At 39.2% G+C, this 16906-nt stretch overlaps 1 protein-coding gene across 1 annotated transcript in view; it reads left to right on the top strand.

Moving 5' to 3' along the window:
• The window catches only part of SLC5A1 (solute carrier family 5 member 1), a 59557-nt gene that overhangs the window by 19990 nt on the left and 22661 nt on the right, over window positions 1-16906 (top strand). The window contains exons 3-5 of the mRNA XM_072145596.1: window positions 8604-8708; window positions 13040-13099; window positions 14858-14962. Of these exons, the coding sequence (XP_072001697.1) occupies window positions 8604-8708; window positions 13040-13099; window positions 14858-14962 (270 nt within the window). The remainder of the gene's footprint in view (window positions 1-8603; window positions 8709-13039; window positions 13100-14857; window positions 14963-16906) is intronic.

Genomic DNA, 16906 nt, shown 5'->3' with positions numbered 1-16906 from the left:
GATAACAGCAAAGTGCCCCCGGCATATACAGATAATACACTGTGACCCATCAATATACTATAATATACCCTGTTTCCCCTAAAATAAGACATCCCCCAAAAATAAGACCTAGTACAATTTTGTTCAGGCTTAGAAATATAAGGCCTCCCCTGAAAATAAGACCCAGCGGCCGCCATTGCAGCAGCTCCCCCCACCCCCACACCGTACATTAGTATTAGTAAATATTTTAGATGCTGCACAAGGTTGTGACATGGGAAAGAATTCATGGTATAAAATCACTGACTGTTGTGCTGCAAATGTGATACCAGCAGCTACCAGGATAAGAAGAGTCATTTATGGAAAGTGCTTTTACTAAACATGAGAGACTGGGGCCAATGATTCTAATAGAAATGGAGTCACAAGAAATACAGCATGAAATTCTGAGTTTGGAGAATTATAGGAATGTTAGAGAAGTTGATTTTTTGTTCAATGATAAATGTAAATTCTTGTTAATGGAAAAATAAGACATCCCCTGAAAATAAGACCTTATTAGGAGCAAAAATTAATATAAGACACTGTCTTATATAATATATATATATAGTATATAATATAGAGAATGTACATCCACATACAGCATTATCAGACACATAGTACATAGCCAGCCAGTCTCATGCCCCTATCTATATAGCCAGCCAGCCGCCCCAGTATATAGCCATAGTCATAGTTTATACGGTTGAAAAAAGACACTTGTCCATCAAGTTCAACCAAGGAAGGGAAGGGATTGCATGAGGAAGGGATTTAGGGGAAACAATTCTGCATAACATAACCATCAATGTTATTTAGGTGTAAACCCTTCTTGAAGCTCTCTGCTGTCCCTGCGGTTACCAGCGCCTGAGGCAGGCTATTCCACAGATTGACAGTTCTAATAGTAAAAAAGCCCTGTCGCCTCCGGTGATTAAACCTTGATTTCTCCAAACGGAGACAGTGCCCCCTCGTCCTTTTGATTTGATTTAATCTGAAACAACTTACCACCATATTTTTTGTATGGTCCATTCATATATTTAAATAAATTAATCATGTGCCCTCGTAGTCGTCTCTTTTCCAGACTAAATAAATCTAGCCTTCTCCCCATGTAGTATATAGCCCCCGCCCCCCTGTAGTATATAGCCAGCTTGCCCCCCTGTAGTATATAGCCAGCTTGCCCCCCTTGTAGTATGTAGCCAGCCTGCCACCCCTGGAGTATATAGCCAGCCTGCCCCCTCTGTAGTATATAGCCAGAATGCCCCCCCTGTAGTATATAGCCAGCCTCCCCCCCTGTAGTACATAGCCAGCCCCCCAGGAGTATATAACCAGCACCCCCCCCCCCCCCCCTGGAGTATATAGGCAGCCTGCCCCCCCTCCCCTGGAGTATTTAGCCAACTTGTCCCCTCCCCTGCAGTATATAGCCAGACTGCCCCCCCTCCCCCGGAGTATATAGCCACCTGCCACCCCCCCCACCCCCCCACCACACACACACACACTCCCAACCCAGAGTATACATGGAACTTTTTTCCATTTCCCTACTGCATCTCTGGAGCTCAGCCAGAGTGAACTTGGGTTGTGTGCCTTTCCTAATCAATTCCAATCAGTTTAATTAAACACAGCTGGACTGCAATGAAGGACTAGATGAATCTCAAGAAGGATCAGAAGGAAATGGAAAGCATGTGAGTTTAATAAATTAGCAAAAATATCTACATTTCTGGGATGCCAAGTGTACATAAATGAGCAAATATAAATTGATCTTACCAATTGGCCGCAATGAAAAAAAGAGTGAAAAATTTAAAGGAGTCTGTTAAAGAGCCCTACATCAATGTCTGGTCTCTTATATTCTCATTTCTCTCATTTCTCTATAGCCTCAATTTGTCTTTATAAGAATAACATACCATAAAATCTATTTATATATGTCAAGTGTAGATATTTTGATGTTTATATAAAGCTGTAGTATTTTGAAGCTTTTGTTACGGTTGTTTGCTGCATGCTAAAACATTTTTCAGATTCATTAAAAGTTAGTCAGAAATCTGTGCATCAAAGTACAGTATATAGTTTCTATAGTTAGTACATGTTATATGTGATGCAACAGGTCCTATAATAGTAAAAGGAAAATAAATAAAATAAAATAGAATGTGCACCTTTATATACATATTGGGGCACATTTACTTACCCGTCCCATTTTGTCTGCCGATCCGGAATGTCCGCCGAGGATTCGGAGCTGCCGCGATTCACTTATTTCTTGAATGTGTCGCTTCCCCGCACAGGTCCGCCGGAGTTCACCATCTTTTTCCCGGTGTATGTGAGTGCTGATCTTGTGACACAATTTGAATTTTAAATTCTGTGGTTTGTCCGAATCAGTCCGGTTGTCCAACGGCCACGCCCCCTGATTTGTGTCGCATGCAAGCCGTCGCGGAGGCGCCACAATCCGATCGTGTGCGACACAATCCTCTGTGCGATTCAGCGCAGAACAGAAATAGTCGGGAAACCCGACAGAGTCGCGGTCCGCAGACCCTTAGTAAATGTGCCCCATTATGCTGTACATTGTACAGCATATTATGTATATAACATATATGTAATGTTTATATATTGTATATGTGTATGTATTTGTGATGTGTATATGCTGTATGTATATATGTTGTATGTTGTGTATATACTGTATGTGATATGTATATGCTCTATATTTGTGTATATGTGTGAATGTATAAATATGTGTGTATGAGTGAAGAACTGCAGGTTTATATATATAAATGCGTGTGTAAATATGTACATTTGTGAGTGTAATATGTAAATTTTTAAGAGGGCCACATTCAGAAGTCTTCTATGAGGCCCTGCCTCTCCTAGTTACGCCCCTGGGAAGGATAATGTAAAACCCTTATTAAATCTTAAGAGGTCTGCATGTGAAAACCCTTTTGGAGCTTAATATAAATAGATCTTAAAGAGGACCTGTCACCTGTACAAACAGCACTAGGAGCTCCTAGTGCTACAAAAGATGCCGCAGTGTGACACTGCTAGCGTTATCGTAAACCTCTGATAACGCTAGCAGACACTGCCGCGCTGTACAATAGAAACACCGGGTCACGCTCTAAGGCAGTGATGGCAAACCACTGCCATAGGTTCGCCACCACTGCTCTAAGGGGTCGGGTGTATTCATGAGGGGGCAGTTCGAGCAGCTCCTAATGCCGTTTTTACAGGTGACAGGTGTGATGAGTAGTGCTTGCCAAGCTGTGCTATTTAGTAAAACTGGGTTGTCCAATTTCAGCAAATAATTGATATTGTTTGTGAAATGTAAAGTTATAGCGTTTTCTAATATACTTTCTGTATCTGTTCCTCACAGTTTTCTAGATCTCTGCTTTCTGTCATTCTATTGGAAGCTCTTTTACTCTGTCCCCTGTCAGATTACATCACACAGGAGCATAGCTCATTAGTTTCACAGAGAGTAATCAAAGCTATATGTTATAATGAGCCAAGTAACTGTAACATCACATGACCATGGACAGAGTTTTTATTCCCAGGAAGTAAGCGAAGACAGAATGACAGAATGAAGATAGAATGACAGCAAGCAGAGATCTATAATGCTGTGAGGAGTTGATACAGAAAGTATATTGGAAAATTGTATAACTTTTCATTACTCAAACCGTATCAGTTATTTTCTGAAAGTTGACAACCCTCTAATTTCTTTTTAATACCAGTGATAATGTGAACTGGTCATACCTTTTTAACTGCATTGTAAATATCTCTTCAGTTGCTACTGTTAAAGTTAGCGGACCTTTTAAGAGTTAGTGAGTTCAGTTAGGTGTCTGAGCAGGAGGCTGTGGACATGTCAAGTGGCGCATCTATTATAGTTCCGCAAAGGACGTGCTTAAAGGACTGTCAAGGAAGTGCAGACCAATCGTTTGGGGACCAGCTAGCAAGGACCACCTTTTGGACTTATCGGCATAAAAAAACTGAAATTTCAATTTAGAAAATAAAGAAAGTCATGTTGAATCTTTCACGGAAATATATATAAATATATCAATCTGCTCCACTTCTCTTTCCAGTGGCATAACTACAGTGGTAGCAGCCACATGGCACCAAAGAATGGAGAATGTGCACCATTATATTTAATTCTGCACATTGTACAGCATAATATGTATATAACATATATGTGATGTATATGTGTGTGTATCTGTGATGTGTATATATGCTGTATGTGTTTATACTGTATTTGTGTATATATGCTGTACATCTTTATATGGCACTATATGGCACTGTATGTATGTGTATATGTGTGAGGGACCCCATTCAGAAGTCTGCTATGGGACCCTGCCTCTCCTAGTTACGCCCCTGCCTCCTGTTTTATAACACGCTACTTGCAGATTACACTGGATTTTTATGGTGATGGGTCTCTATAGATATTTGTGCCATATATGTGTTATGGTGTTTTTTCTGTTTAGTTGGATGTAAATTTTCGACACCACATTGTCCTATGAATATAATTCTTCCAGGCTTTCCTGATTTCCTGTTATTTGCTGGTCATTTCTTTGTTTCTTGTTTAGTCCTGTGTTAAGCTGTTTATGTAAATTTTTTATGCTGGCTGATCTTTGGACAGGAAGGTCCTTGTTTTGTATTGTATTGAAAATTCCTTTTTAATATTGTTATAGCCTTTATTTTTATCATGCTCTTTGTTCATGTTACTGTATTTTTTATCAGTCTTGATTTATGGCAGCACAAATTACACATGATTCTGCTTCCTTATGTAGTTCTTATTATTACTATTTTTTAATAAATCATGCCTAGTCTTGTAGAGTTTGGTTTCTGTTAAATATTTAATAAACCTACAGGTTTTCCTGGAATTCTGCAAAACCATTTGGGCGCTAGGGCAGGGGTGCTAAAAAAAAAAAAATGTTCTTACCTTCTGATGTCCACTTTGCTCCTATACTTCTGGTCCTTGACAACTCCCACCCACAAAGGCTTTTCCAAAAAAAGCCTTTAATAAAAAAAATCAATGATAATAACATATTAATCAAAAGTAATAAAGTTATCTGATTATGGATCAGGGAAGATATGTTTGTAGAATCTACATGATGGAGTAAGTAGCACTTCTGCCTTGCAGCACTGGATTCCTGGGTTCTAGTCCCACCCAGGTCAACATCTGCAAAGAGTTTGTATGTTCTCTCCATGTTTGCTACCTCCAGGTCCTACTGTTTCCTCCCACACTCCAAAAACATACTGGTAGGTTGTTTAGATTGTGAACCCCATGGGGACAGGGACCAATTTGTCATGCTTTGTGCATCGCTGTGTAATCTGTTGGCACTATATATAATATTATTATCTACTATTTGGGACCCTTAGGACCCTTACGTAGTACAAGTGATCATTTTCAGCCTATAGAAGCAGTTGTGCTGCTCTAAAGGCCAATGACATCATGTTTATATTCTTCAGGTGGCCTGTATTCAGCATAGCCCTATGCACGTGAATGGGGAATAGTGTCAATACCAAGCATAACTGTTGCACCTAGTAGTATGTACTGTAGTGCTTAGTAAAAAGTAAAAAGATTGGACCATTCATCTTAACACAATCACACTGGCATGCCCATGCATTACTCAAGGAGCCTTCCCAGTTTGGTGGTGCTGAGATTGGTGGGGTGGGGGAGGGGCCATTCTCACTAATTGATAGAGCAGAAGGCCAACTTTATATTCACTGTGTATTCACTGTCCATAAGAGTGTGGGGGTAGCCAAGCAATCTGCTTGTTTTGCCGCTCCATCACATATAGAGAAACCCTGTTCATGTGGCTGTCCATTTTAGTGATTGCTGGAGGGTGCCACAGATTAGATTATTATTCGTTGTCTTGTGGATAGGGTATACCAATCAAACTTTGTACAACCCTTTTAAGGTTGAAAGTTATGTGGTGTAAATAATAACATACTAAGTAAGTGTAATAAAATAATAAAAGTGCTTATAATTGTATTGCAACAAAGATTACTAAATTGTGATACATGCAATAAGGCTACATGGTTAATGTTGTATAAACAGCAAGATATAGCTTGAGATGAGAGGCCATATATCTACAACTGTACTCAATATAATATATTACAAAATAGTAAGACGTGTGTGGAATAACGTACATGCATTGTGTTTTATCTTCATTACTTCTATCCCATCTTATGCCACTCCCAGTGTATGGTGATTTGAGTTATGCCAGCGGAATCAACTGCAGGTCTGTGAGCTGTTGTAGCATTGTATATTTTCACATATAGTGTAAAAATTATACAGATCATTTTATAAATTTTGATTATGTAACAGAATATGGCAGATTATTTTATATGAAAGGTCTTTTATAGAAGGGCAACAAAGGCTCAATAGATAAAATTGGAGAAATTAATAACATTTTGGACACACAGCATTGCCATACCATATTTGAAAGTGTGATGTTAACTGATCTATTGAAAATAATATACACAATATTACAAAGTTGATTTTAATCTAAAAAATGAAACAGATTCTGAACAAAAAAACTTGAAATTATGGCTAAAATAAGCATTATTACATTATTGAACCTACTTTAATGAATGTTCTTCTACAGATTTCGACCTCTTGATTTCCTTTAAAGGGGTTTTCTGGCCAACAAATATTGAAAATCTAGGAAAAGTATAGGTCATCCATACTTGTTTTGAAGATATTCAACAGCCAGGGCCGCCACAAACTGTCCTCTGTTGGACTGAGCACTAAACAGGGAATGTAGTTGTCTGTTGCCTTCTCTATTCACTGTTTATTGCTTGGACACCACAAATCAGATATTGAAATTAAGGACCTTTTATATTCGCTGGGAGTTCGACAAAGATGTGACCGAACCTAGTGACCTAGTGGCATTGCTTAACAGCAAGCATGCTAAGCTACCTACTTTAGTTAATTCTGCTTTATGTGAAAAGGATTGCTCTTCTCCCTCTACTGAATTTATGACACTATACATTTTGATGTGCATTGAAGATTATGTTTGTAGTTGACACAACTGTTCATAAGAGGGCTGTCAATGTTGTTACAACTTTCCAGTGGAGAGAATTAGAAGACAACTTTGGGCTGGCTTGGAGGTATGATTTCAAGTACTGATGGCAGAGGGAGAGTTCAGTTGTCTGCGGCAATGCTGTGGACTTTAAAACCATGGGTCAGATGGGTCACGTAGGGATGTAATGGATTCACAAATGGTTCTGCATCTTAGAGGTTTTACAATAAGATTTTGTTATGAAATTTTTTGTGTGCTTTCCTCTAGATACTATAGATACTATACTAGATACTGGATTCTGCAAGCTTTTCTAAGCTTTGGATGTTCTATGATAAATGGTCAACGCTGTTTTCTTTATTAAGAAGGACATTTCAATACGTTTTTCCAATATTTTCTTTGTCTTTATTACTATATATGTACATTTTTGTGTATAATTAAATAAAAATACAAAGACATAGTATCATATTATAAAAGGTTGTTCTCCAGAAAGGTTTCCAGTCCATGTACAAAGTAGCCGCCATAACAACCAGAGAGTTCAATAGTCTGACTGCTGTTACAGTAAAAAATGCCCCGTCTATGGCGATTGTAGAGCTGTCTCTCCTCTAGGCGTAGAGGATGCCCCCTTGTCCTGCTCACAGGTCTTGTTATAAAAAGACCTTTGGAGAGATCCTTGTACTCAGGTACTTGTTCAGGTATTTGTACATTGTATCCAAATGTAATCTGTCCTTTGTAGTCTAGTCCCCCCATTTTCCTAATAATCTTGGTTGCTCTCCTCTGCACCCATTCCATTTCAACTATGTCCTTTTTATATACTGGCCAACACTATACACAATATACCATGTGTAGTCTGACCAGTGATTTGTATAAGGGCAAATTTATGTCCTTATTGTTAAAATCTATTCCCCTCTTGATACATCCCATAATTTAATTAGCTTTATTAGCAGCTGCTTGAATCTGGTCACTAAAATAAAGTTTACCCTCCACCAATGCCCCCAAGTCTTTTTCAGCTACAGTTTTACCAAGTAATTGACTGTTTACAACATAATTGTACTTTTTGTTTCCAGGGCCCAAGTGCATAACTTTACATTTATCTACATTAAACCTCACAAACCTTTTCCCTGCCCATTCCCACAGCTTCCACAAATCTCTATGTAATGCTAAACTATCGACCTCAGTATTAATTACTTTACACAGCTTAGTATCATCTGCAAATATTGAAACTTGATTGTGTAAACACTCTATAAGTCATTAATAAAAATAATAGCAAGAAGTGCCCCAATACTGACCTCTGTGGGACTCCACTGGTAACATCAACCCAAACTGAGAATGTGCCATTAATGACGACCCTTTGCTTTCTATCACTGAGAAATTTGCTTACCCAGGTACACAGATTTACTCCTATTCCGAGCAGTCTCATTTTATGTGCCAACCTTTTACTAGCTATTGCCTTTTACCTTTTATCTAGTAAATAGCAACAGTCATGTAGCATTGAACCTGTCCCCCTCTAGTGGTGACATAGGGACCTGACACCCAAGTCACTTTAACAATCAAGCCCCAAAGCCAAGCCCTTTAGTTCTATCTCTGAGAATTAACTACTTTTTCTTTGTCTTTTAGATTGGAGCCTCTCTTTTTGCAAGTAACATTGGAAGTGGTCACTTTGTTGGTCTGGCAGGTACAGCCGCAGCTGGTGGGATTGTCATTGGAGGCTTCGAATGGAATGTAAGATTTTGAAGTACTGAACAGTTGTGATATAGAATTGACCATGAGATTGGGATTGATAGCAGTCTATCATTATACACAGTGACACACATTCTAATGAAGCAGTAACAATTCTTTGGCATCATAATTGTTCTCTAATAGTGTCCAACAATATGAACTTTAAAGGGGTATTCTAGGAATCAGTATAATCCATAAACAAATGGGTACTTAAATATAAGCTAATGTGTAGTTAGTTGTTATTTGCTCCCCTTATCTGAAAATGCTGTCAACATAGACTGTAATGAAGAATTAAAATTCTACTGGCCCTTTAATCAGTCCATTAATTTCCTCTGCATGGAGCAGACACAGGACAGAAGATGGCCGCTGGTCACATGTCCATATCACATGTCCTGCACCTGTCTGGGCAGGTCATGTGATCATTACTATGTTTGGCTGTAGTCGGTTGGTTGCAGTGCATGTATTATTGGTAACAGAGCAGGACAGCCTGTTAGGTCATCACTGGGAACAGAGCATAAGAGGTAGAAAGAGTTACTGAGAACTTAAGGGTCATGGGACTTGTAGTTTCCAGTGGCGGCCATCTTGTTGATAACTCTGCATACTTTAGAGAGGCCATAAAATTTTGTGAAACATAAAATCAAACAATTTAAGCTCCATTTAGTAACTAATGTCATTTAGTTTTGTTATATTCATTTATTTGTATCATCATGGGTTTTTTTTTATCAGACTTTCATATTCCTGGAATACCCCTTTAACTTTAAATTGCCAAACATAGTCATTTTTTTGGTTCAAATATTGCAAATTCAACAACAGGGTAAATTAATCAAAAGTGTTCAAAAATAAAACTAATTTACTGTCCAGCCTAAATGCCTTGGGATTAGGGTCTGTAACCTTATCTACTCAATTGTGGGGCACAAACCTCGTCAAATTCCCTTGGGAGACAAGGCAAGATTGATGCCTCACATCATCTAATATCCTTCTTTTCCTGGGAACCAAGCAATCTATAGCTACAGCCTGGAAGAAACCACACATTCTTCTCTAAAGCTGTGTAGACTCAACTAGTATACAGGTAATGGCAAGATCACCTCTATTTTGTATGACACCATTATTTATTATGGTGTTCCTTCATTTCTGGCTCTCCTGCAACCTACTCTTCCACTTTTCTACTCTGCCTTATTCTTATTACTACGTATAAAAATAATGTCATGGGAAAAATTACAAAAAAAAATTAGTTTTTCACAGATTTAGTCATTTGTATACAAACAAAAAACATGTAATTAATAAAACTATCCAATCAAGTAAAAGTCTCACTTGTGATTAAAAAAGAAACCATTTGACCTGGACATTCAGGTACCAATGACCCTGGGTCACGAAAGGATTCATTAACTATTTTATTCCCTTACTCCTCCTTACTCTGCTAACAGCATACTAGCCCTGCATTCCCACTTCATATTTTGACTTCTAGAGATTAGAAACAAAACTAATTTATATCGGCCTTTTTTATACTTACAAAGGATAAATTGGTTATGACACCCTAGAAGAGAGACTGCATCAGCATGTGCAACACTATTAATAAACCTTGCCTGTTCTTGTGACTCTTTATGCCACCATATATTAGCACATTTCATAGTAGTAACTAGTGACTGTCACACAGATTTTGTATATATAACTTGCACCGTGCGTGAGGCATTAGTGGCATAGTAAAGGGTTTAGTACGATTTCCTTCCGATCATCATAAATATGTAAAACATACAGTCATGAACGTTTAATGATTTGCTAGTATGGATCCTTACTAATCTCTATCAACGGGACATAGTTAAAGCTCAAAATCAATTTAGTGTTCAGATATAGTTATTTTACAGCGTAGAATGAACTAATGAGTCATGATATATTGCAGAGTACTTCCTTTAGAAGCCATAGTTTCCATCTGGATGAATAAGAGTAGATGCTTAGCAGAAATTATGTACGTGATGCATTAAGTATATGATATAGAGCAGGTTATTTGTGTCTAGTTTACTTTTGCTTTGTAGAACATTTATAAAGACTCAGTTTGGGACTACTAGAGGCTACTGAACGAGAAAAATTCATTCAGACTTGGATCCAGAGATATATATATCATATATGTTTTGTGGAATAATGTTTGAATTCTGTTGAAAAATATATTATAATGCATATTTATACTTATCAACCCCTTAATGAACCTGAACCTTTTACCTGAACCCTAGTTGGTCTGATCGCTAGTGTTGCAATATCACCATACACTCACCGGCCACTTTATTAGGTACACCTGTCCAACTGCTCGTTAACACTTAATTTCTAATCAGCCAATCACATGGCGGCAACTCGGTGCATTTAGGCATGTAGACATGGTCAAGACAATCTCCTGCAGTTTAAACCTAGCATCAGTATGGGGAGGAAAGGTGATTTGAGTGCCTTTGAACGTGGCATGGTTGTTGGTGCCAGAAGGGCTGGTCTGAGTATTTCAGAAATTTCTGATCTACTGGGATTTTCACGCACAACCATCTCTACGGTTTACAGAGAATGGTCCGAAAAAGAAAAAACATCCAGTGAGTGGCAGTTCTGTGGGCGGAAATGCCTTGTTGATGCCAGAGGTCAGAGGAGAATGGGCAGACTGGTTCGAGCTGCTAGAAAGGCAACAGTGACTCAAATCGCCACCCGTTACAACCAAGGTAGGCAGAAGAGCATCTCTGAACGCACAGTATGTCGAACTTTAAGGCAGATGGGCTACAGCAGCAGAAGACCACACCGGGTGCCACTCCTTTCAGCTAAGAACAGGAAACTGAGGCTACAATTTGTACAAGCTCATCGAAATTGGACAGTAGAAGATTGGAAAAACGTTGCCTGGTCTGATGAGTCTCGATTTCTGCTGCGACATTCGGATGGTAGGGTCAGAATTTTGCGTCAACGACATGAAAGCATGGATCCATCCTGCCTTGTATCAACGGTTCAGGCTGGTGGTGGTGGTGTCATGGTGTGGGGAATATTTTCTTGGCACTCTTTGGGCCCCTTGGTACCAATTGAGCATCGTTGCAACGCCACGCCTGAGTATTGTTGCTGACCATGTCCATCCCTTTATGACCACAATGTACCCAACATCTGATGGCTACTTTCAGCAGGATAATGCGCTATGTCATAAAGCTGGAATCATCTCAGACTGGTTTCTTGTACATGACAATGAGTTCACTGTACTCAAATGGCCTCCACAGTCACCAGATCTCAATCCAATAGAGCATCTTTGGGATGTGGTGGAACGGGAGATTCGCATCATGGATGTGCAGCCGACAAATCTGCGGCAACTGTGTGATGCCATTATGTCAATATGGACCAAAATCTCTGAGGAATGCTTCCAGCACCTTGTTGAATCTATGCCACAAAGAATTGAGGCAGTTCTGAAGGCAAAAGGGGGTCCAACCCGTTACTAGCATGGTGTACCTAATAAAGTGGCCGGTGAGTGTATATTTGAAATATACTAGATGTCTAAAAGACCCAGCCTCCAGAAGGGTCTGTTGCAGATGCTACCATAAGTTTTTAAATGGTTAACACCTGATTTTTATAGAGAAGGCTCAGTCCATAAGCCCTCTCCATACCCCCTTTACTATGTCATTACTTACTACTCTTTTATAGGTCTTCAAGGGGTTAAATATTAAGCCTTTAGAAAGGCTATTGTATGTTCATTGATTATCAGTATATACATACTATTCATACTATATGGATATCTCCCTAATTATATTGCTTCTTCAATGCCAAAACACCACTCCAGAAATATTCAAATTAGGCTGAAGTGCTTTGGCAGAGCACCTCAGGCCTCCAGCTACACATATTGCTGGAACCAGGAGTGAAGTAGCTGAAGGGGAAGAATGAGAAAAGGCAGTGGAAGAGTATCAGGAAATGTCATTACTGTGAAGTTGTGTCTGTGGTGCTCTGCAAATCCCCCCTCAAGGCGAATATGTATATTTCTAAAGCAAAGTTTTGACACGACAGGAGTAGATGGAAAATAAAAGCATGGGGCACATGTGTGTGTATTACCCTACTAACATAGCAGTTCAGATAGGTACAATAAATAGTAGTGACAAATTCCATTTAAAATAAAAAAAATTCCTCTACATATGAGCCACAGTATATTTTGATTAAAGATTAAAGTACTAAAGAGCATTGCCCAATTTTGGATGGAGGGAACTCGGGTTCACTAGCCTCCAGAAAGATTATTGTCTATATTTGCAGCATTTCATGGGTGGTGTGATAATAGCATGTTTCACAGAATAAAACAAAGCTTAGAAACTGCTTAATAATATTTGGACCTAATGTTTTCTCAGGCACTGGTCATCGTCGTCATTCTAGGATGGATCTTCGTTCCAATCTATGTGAAAGCAGGGGTGAGTTAATGGCTGTTTCTTCTAAATCTACTTTGTTCATTTTATTGTTTATTACTGTAAACAACTTCTATCTCATGCCATTCATGTTATATACAGAATATATATATAGCTGATGCAGAAACAAGATATGTTTCTGCATCACTGTAGCTACAGTATTCTCAATGTATGTTTGGTTCACAATGCATGAAAATAATTTAATTTTGTGTGCTACCTTAAAAAAATTTGCGGTGTTTTTGGGGAACATAATAAAAGTTTATACATTTTTTTTTCATTTTTATTTGGGGTTAAAAGTGGAAAAAAAGTATTTTTTTGTAATTTATAGTACTTTTTTTTTTTTCAGTCTTTTTAATATATAATATGTATAGTCTCGGGCAAATGGGGCGACTTTGCCGGTGTTTTTTGTAGTGCAGCGGGGAATTTTTTTTTTTTATTATATGGGGAAATGTGAATTTATTTTTATGAATATTGGTTAATATTTTTGTCCCACATGAGGTCATGAAAGAGCCCTGGCAGAAATTTTACTTTATTCTTTTTCTTTTACAAGTTTTCCCCTGTAATGGGGCAGCTATAAGAGTCTCAGTTACAGGGGGAAACGACCACCACTGATTAACTCTTTAGACCCAGTGGTCATGTGACCACTGAGTCTTTAGAGCCAGCGGCAGTGTGAGCTCTTCTCTGCTATTCATCACACTCTTTCAGCGTGATGCTGTGAGGAGCGGAGAAGGCAGAAGCAGTAATAAACCCATCTCCCTTCTCCCTAGGGACCCGTGTGTCTGACCCCTGGAGACCCGGTCCCGCTCCTGCGGCTAGCACGTGAGCAGTAGAAAACTGCAGCGACGTCTATATCTCTATTAGTTTTATCTGCACTAGCCACTTTTCGACACAAATTAGGGGGCGTTCCGGCGCTCTGTTGGTCCGTACATCTGATTTAACATGCAAAGTCTGCTGCACACCCTATGTTAAAGGTGCACCACAAAAAAGTTGGTAGACTGTCGGGCCAGTGCAGAGAAGTGACAGATTCATGATTTCTGGCGCACGTTCTTAATGACTCTGTTGCACCCAACATTATATACAGGCAGAGCACTTTTAGTGCAGTTTCCCACATTCTTAGTAAATGTGCCCCATTGTCTTGTTGGAAGATAAATCTCCATCCCAGTCTCTGGTCTTTTGCAGACTCCAACAGGTTTTCATTCAGAACGGTCCTGTATTTGGCTCTATCTATCTTCCCATCAATTGTAACCAAGAAAAATAGGCCCAAACCATTATGCTGCCACCACCATGTGTGATGAGCTGTGTTGCTTTTACGTCAAACATACTGTTTGGCATTGTGGCCAAGCAGTTCGATTTTGGTTTCATCTGACCAGAGCACCTTCATCCACATGTTTGGTCTCTCCCAGGTGGCTTCTGGGAAACTTTAAACAAGACTTGTTATGGATATATTTGAGAAATGGGTTTCTTCTTGCCACTATACCATAATGGCCAGATTTGTGCAGTGTACGACTGATTGTTGTCCTATTGACAGACAGGTAAATTATATTTATCATCAGTCATTTAGGACAACATTGGATCATTCAGAGATCCTCACTGAACTTCTGAAGTGAGTTTGCTGCACTGAAAGTAAAGGGGCCGAATAATATTGCACGCCCCACTTTTCAGTATACAATAAGATACTTAAACTAACATGAACTTGTTTAAATGTTGTCACATTCGTACTGGTGTCAATAAGGAAGACATTTTTTAATTTATATTTTTTCTTAGGTAGTGACTATGCCGGAGTACCTACGAAAACGTTTTGGAGGGGATCGTATTCGAATTTACCTCTCTGTTCTCTCCCTACTTCTTTACGTGTTCACCAAGATCTCTGTGAGTTCCTCTTGTGTCTATACCCAGACTGGCAGGTTAAAGAGCTTTTTCATATTTTTGCATATTGTGATAAAGCTAGTTTCCAGTGTGTTTCCTACTTTGCAGGGCTACATTAATTAAAATATAGCTTTACAGAATGTGATACATTGTGGGTTTTTTATCATGTGCCAGTGCTCGTGCCATGGTATGATAGTCCCGCTGCTCCTCCGGTAGCCAGATACATCAAGTGTGAAAAGTCACTGGGTGCAGTGAGTACACCAACATTCATGCATCTCCACCCCCCCCCCCATCCCCACTTCATGGAGGTGGCAGAAAGCAGAAAATAATCGCAATGTGCTAGCATTTGAGATGATTTCAGGGCTTCTATGTCAGTGTTCTGATAAATAAGCCCCATTATGTTCAGTAGGAATCTGGGTGTGGATGTTAAGTATATGAAGCAATCACAGTTTGTATTGCATCTTAAAACACTTTTCACAAAATACTTTTATTAATAAATGATGCCAGAAGTGGAGGTCAAGTTTCTGAACTGTAACTGAAATGTATACTTTACCTTCTTATAGACTTCTTGCATTCATAAGCCTGATACATCAAAGAGAAAGTGGAATTTCACTGCTTATGTTTAAGTGTATAAGTCCTTTGCATATAATGAGATATCTCTTATTACAGTGGAATCGTAAACCGTCTGTCACTTACCATATTTTTCGGACTATAGGGCTCCCTTTTTATAAAAAAAAAATCTAGCTAAAAAGCGCCTGCGTCTTATACTCTGAAGGTTAGGAGGATCCAGCACTGCCAGACCCTACTTACCCCTGTAATGGAGATCGGGTGAGGCACTGGCTTAGCGCTTCACACAGTATACTAGAGATTAGAGCCTCCATCGGACACCTCACGCTCCCCACAATGAACGGATCAGACCGCCAAGCATGTCCGATCTGCTACATCAATCTCTATTGAGCTGACAAAGCTTGCCGAGCGACAAGGGGTTTGACGGAGGTACCTAAGACCCTATCTTGTGGATAGGGCTAACTTTTTTGTGGGAAAACCCCTTTAAGGACTGGGACAGGGTAAGAAGAAGAGGGGGGTGGTTTTGGTGTGTGTGTTTCTGTGTATAGCAGTGCCCAGTGTATTTCATGTGTGTGTAGCAGAGCTGTGTTTGTATTTATGTGTATAGCAGTGCCCACTGTGTTCCTTATGTGTGTATAGCAGAGTTGTGTTTTATGTGTATAGCAGTGCCCAGTGTTGTCCTTATGTGTGTGTGTGTGTGTGTATAGCAGGCTGTGTGTGTGTTTCTGTGTAAAGCAGTGCCCAGTGAGTGTGTATGTGTTTGTGTGTGCATATCAGTGGCCAGTGTATGTAGCAGTGCCCAGTGTGTTCCTATGTGTGCATAGCACTGTGAGTTTGTTCCTATTTATGTTCATGAGTGTAGCTGGGCTGAATATGTGTGAATAAATGGATGTAGAAAAGCTATTTATATAAAAGAATGGATGGAGCAGATCTGTGTTTGCTGTGCTGTTGTAAACCAACATATATCTTAAATGGTGCAAAATATATTTTTCCTTTTTTGGAAGACTAAATCTGGGGTGTGTCTTATAGTCCGAAAAATGCGGTACTTCTAAAATGTCCCTTGGCATTGCCAACTTCTCAAACTAGATTGAGTCTTTCATAGGATTTGTATCACATTCTAGACTCATACTTAGTTCACTTAGTTCATCAGTTGTTCAAAGAGGCCACATGAGGCTGTGCCAATTCCCTTTGACTTAAATGGAACTGAACTGTAGAGCATGTGATCAATATGGCTTGAAATTGAAGTATTAGTGTTGCCTTAAGCAGTGGAGGACCCGATATAAGATAAACCCAACCCTGAATAAATAGTATCATTTTGAAACCTCTTTTTATGTAAAAAGTTAAATATTTAAAATTATTAAGTCTTGCACACATATCATT

This window comes from Engystomops pustulosus, chromosome 1, assembly GCF_040894005.1.
Source record: "Engystomops pustulosus chromosome 1, aEngPut4.maternal, whole genome shotgun sequence".
NCBI lineage: Eukaryota > Metazoa > Chordata > Amphibia > Anura > Leptodactylidae > Engystomops > Engystomops pustulosus.
Note: the sequence above shows the minus strand (reverse complement) of the source record. Positions and strands in the feature narration are given on the sequence as shown.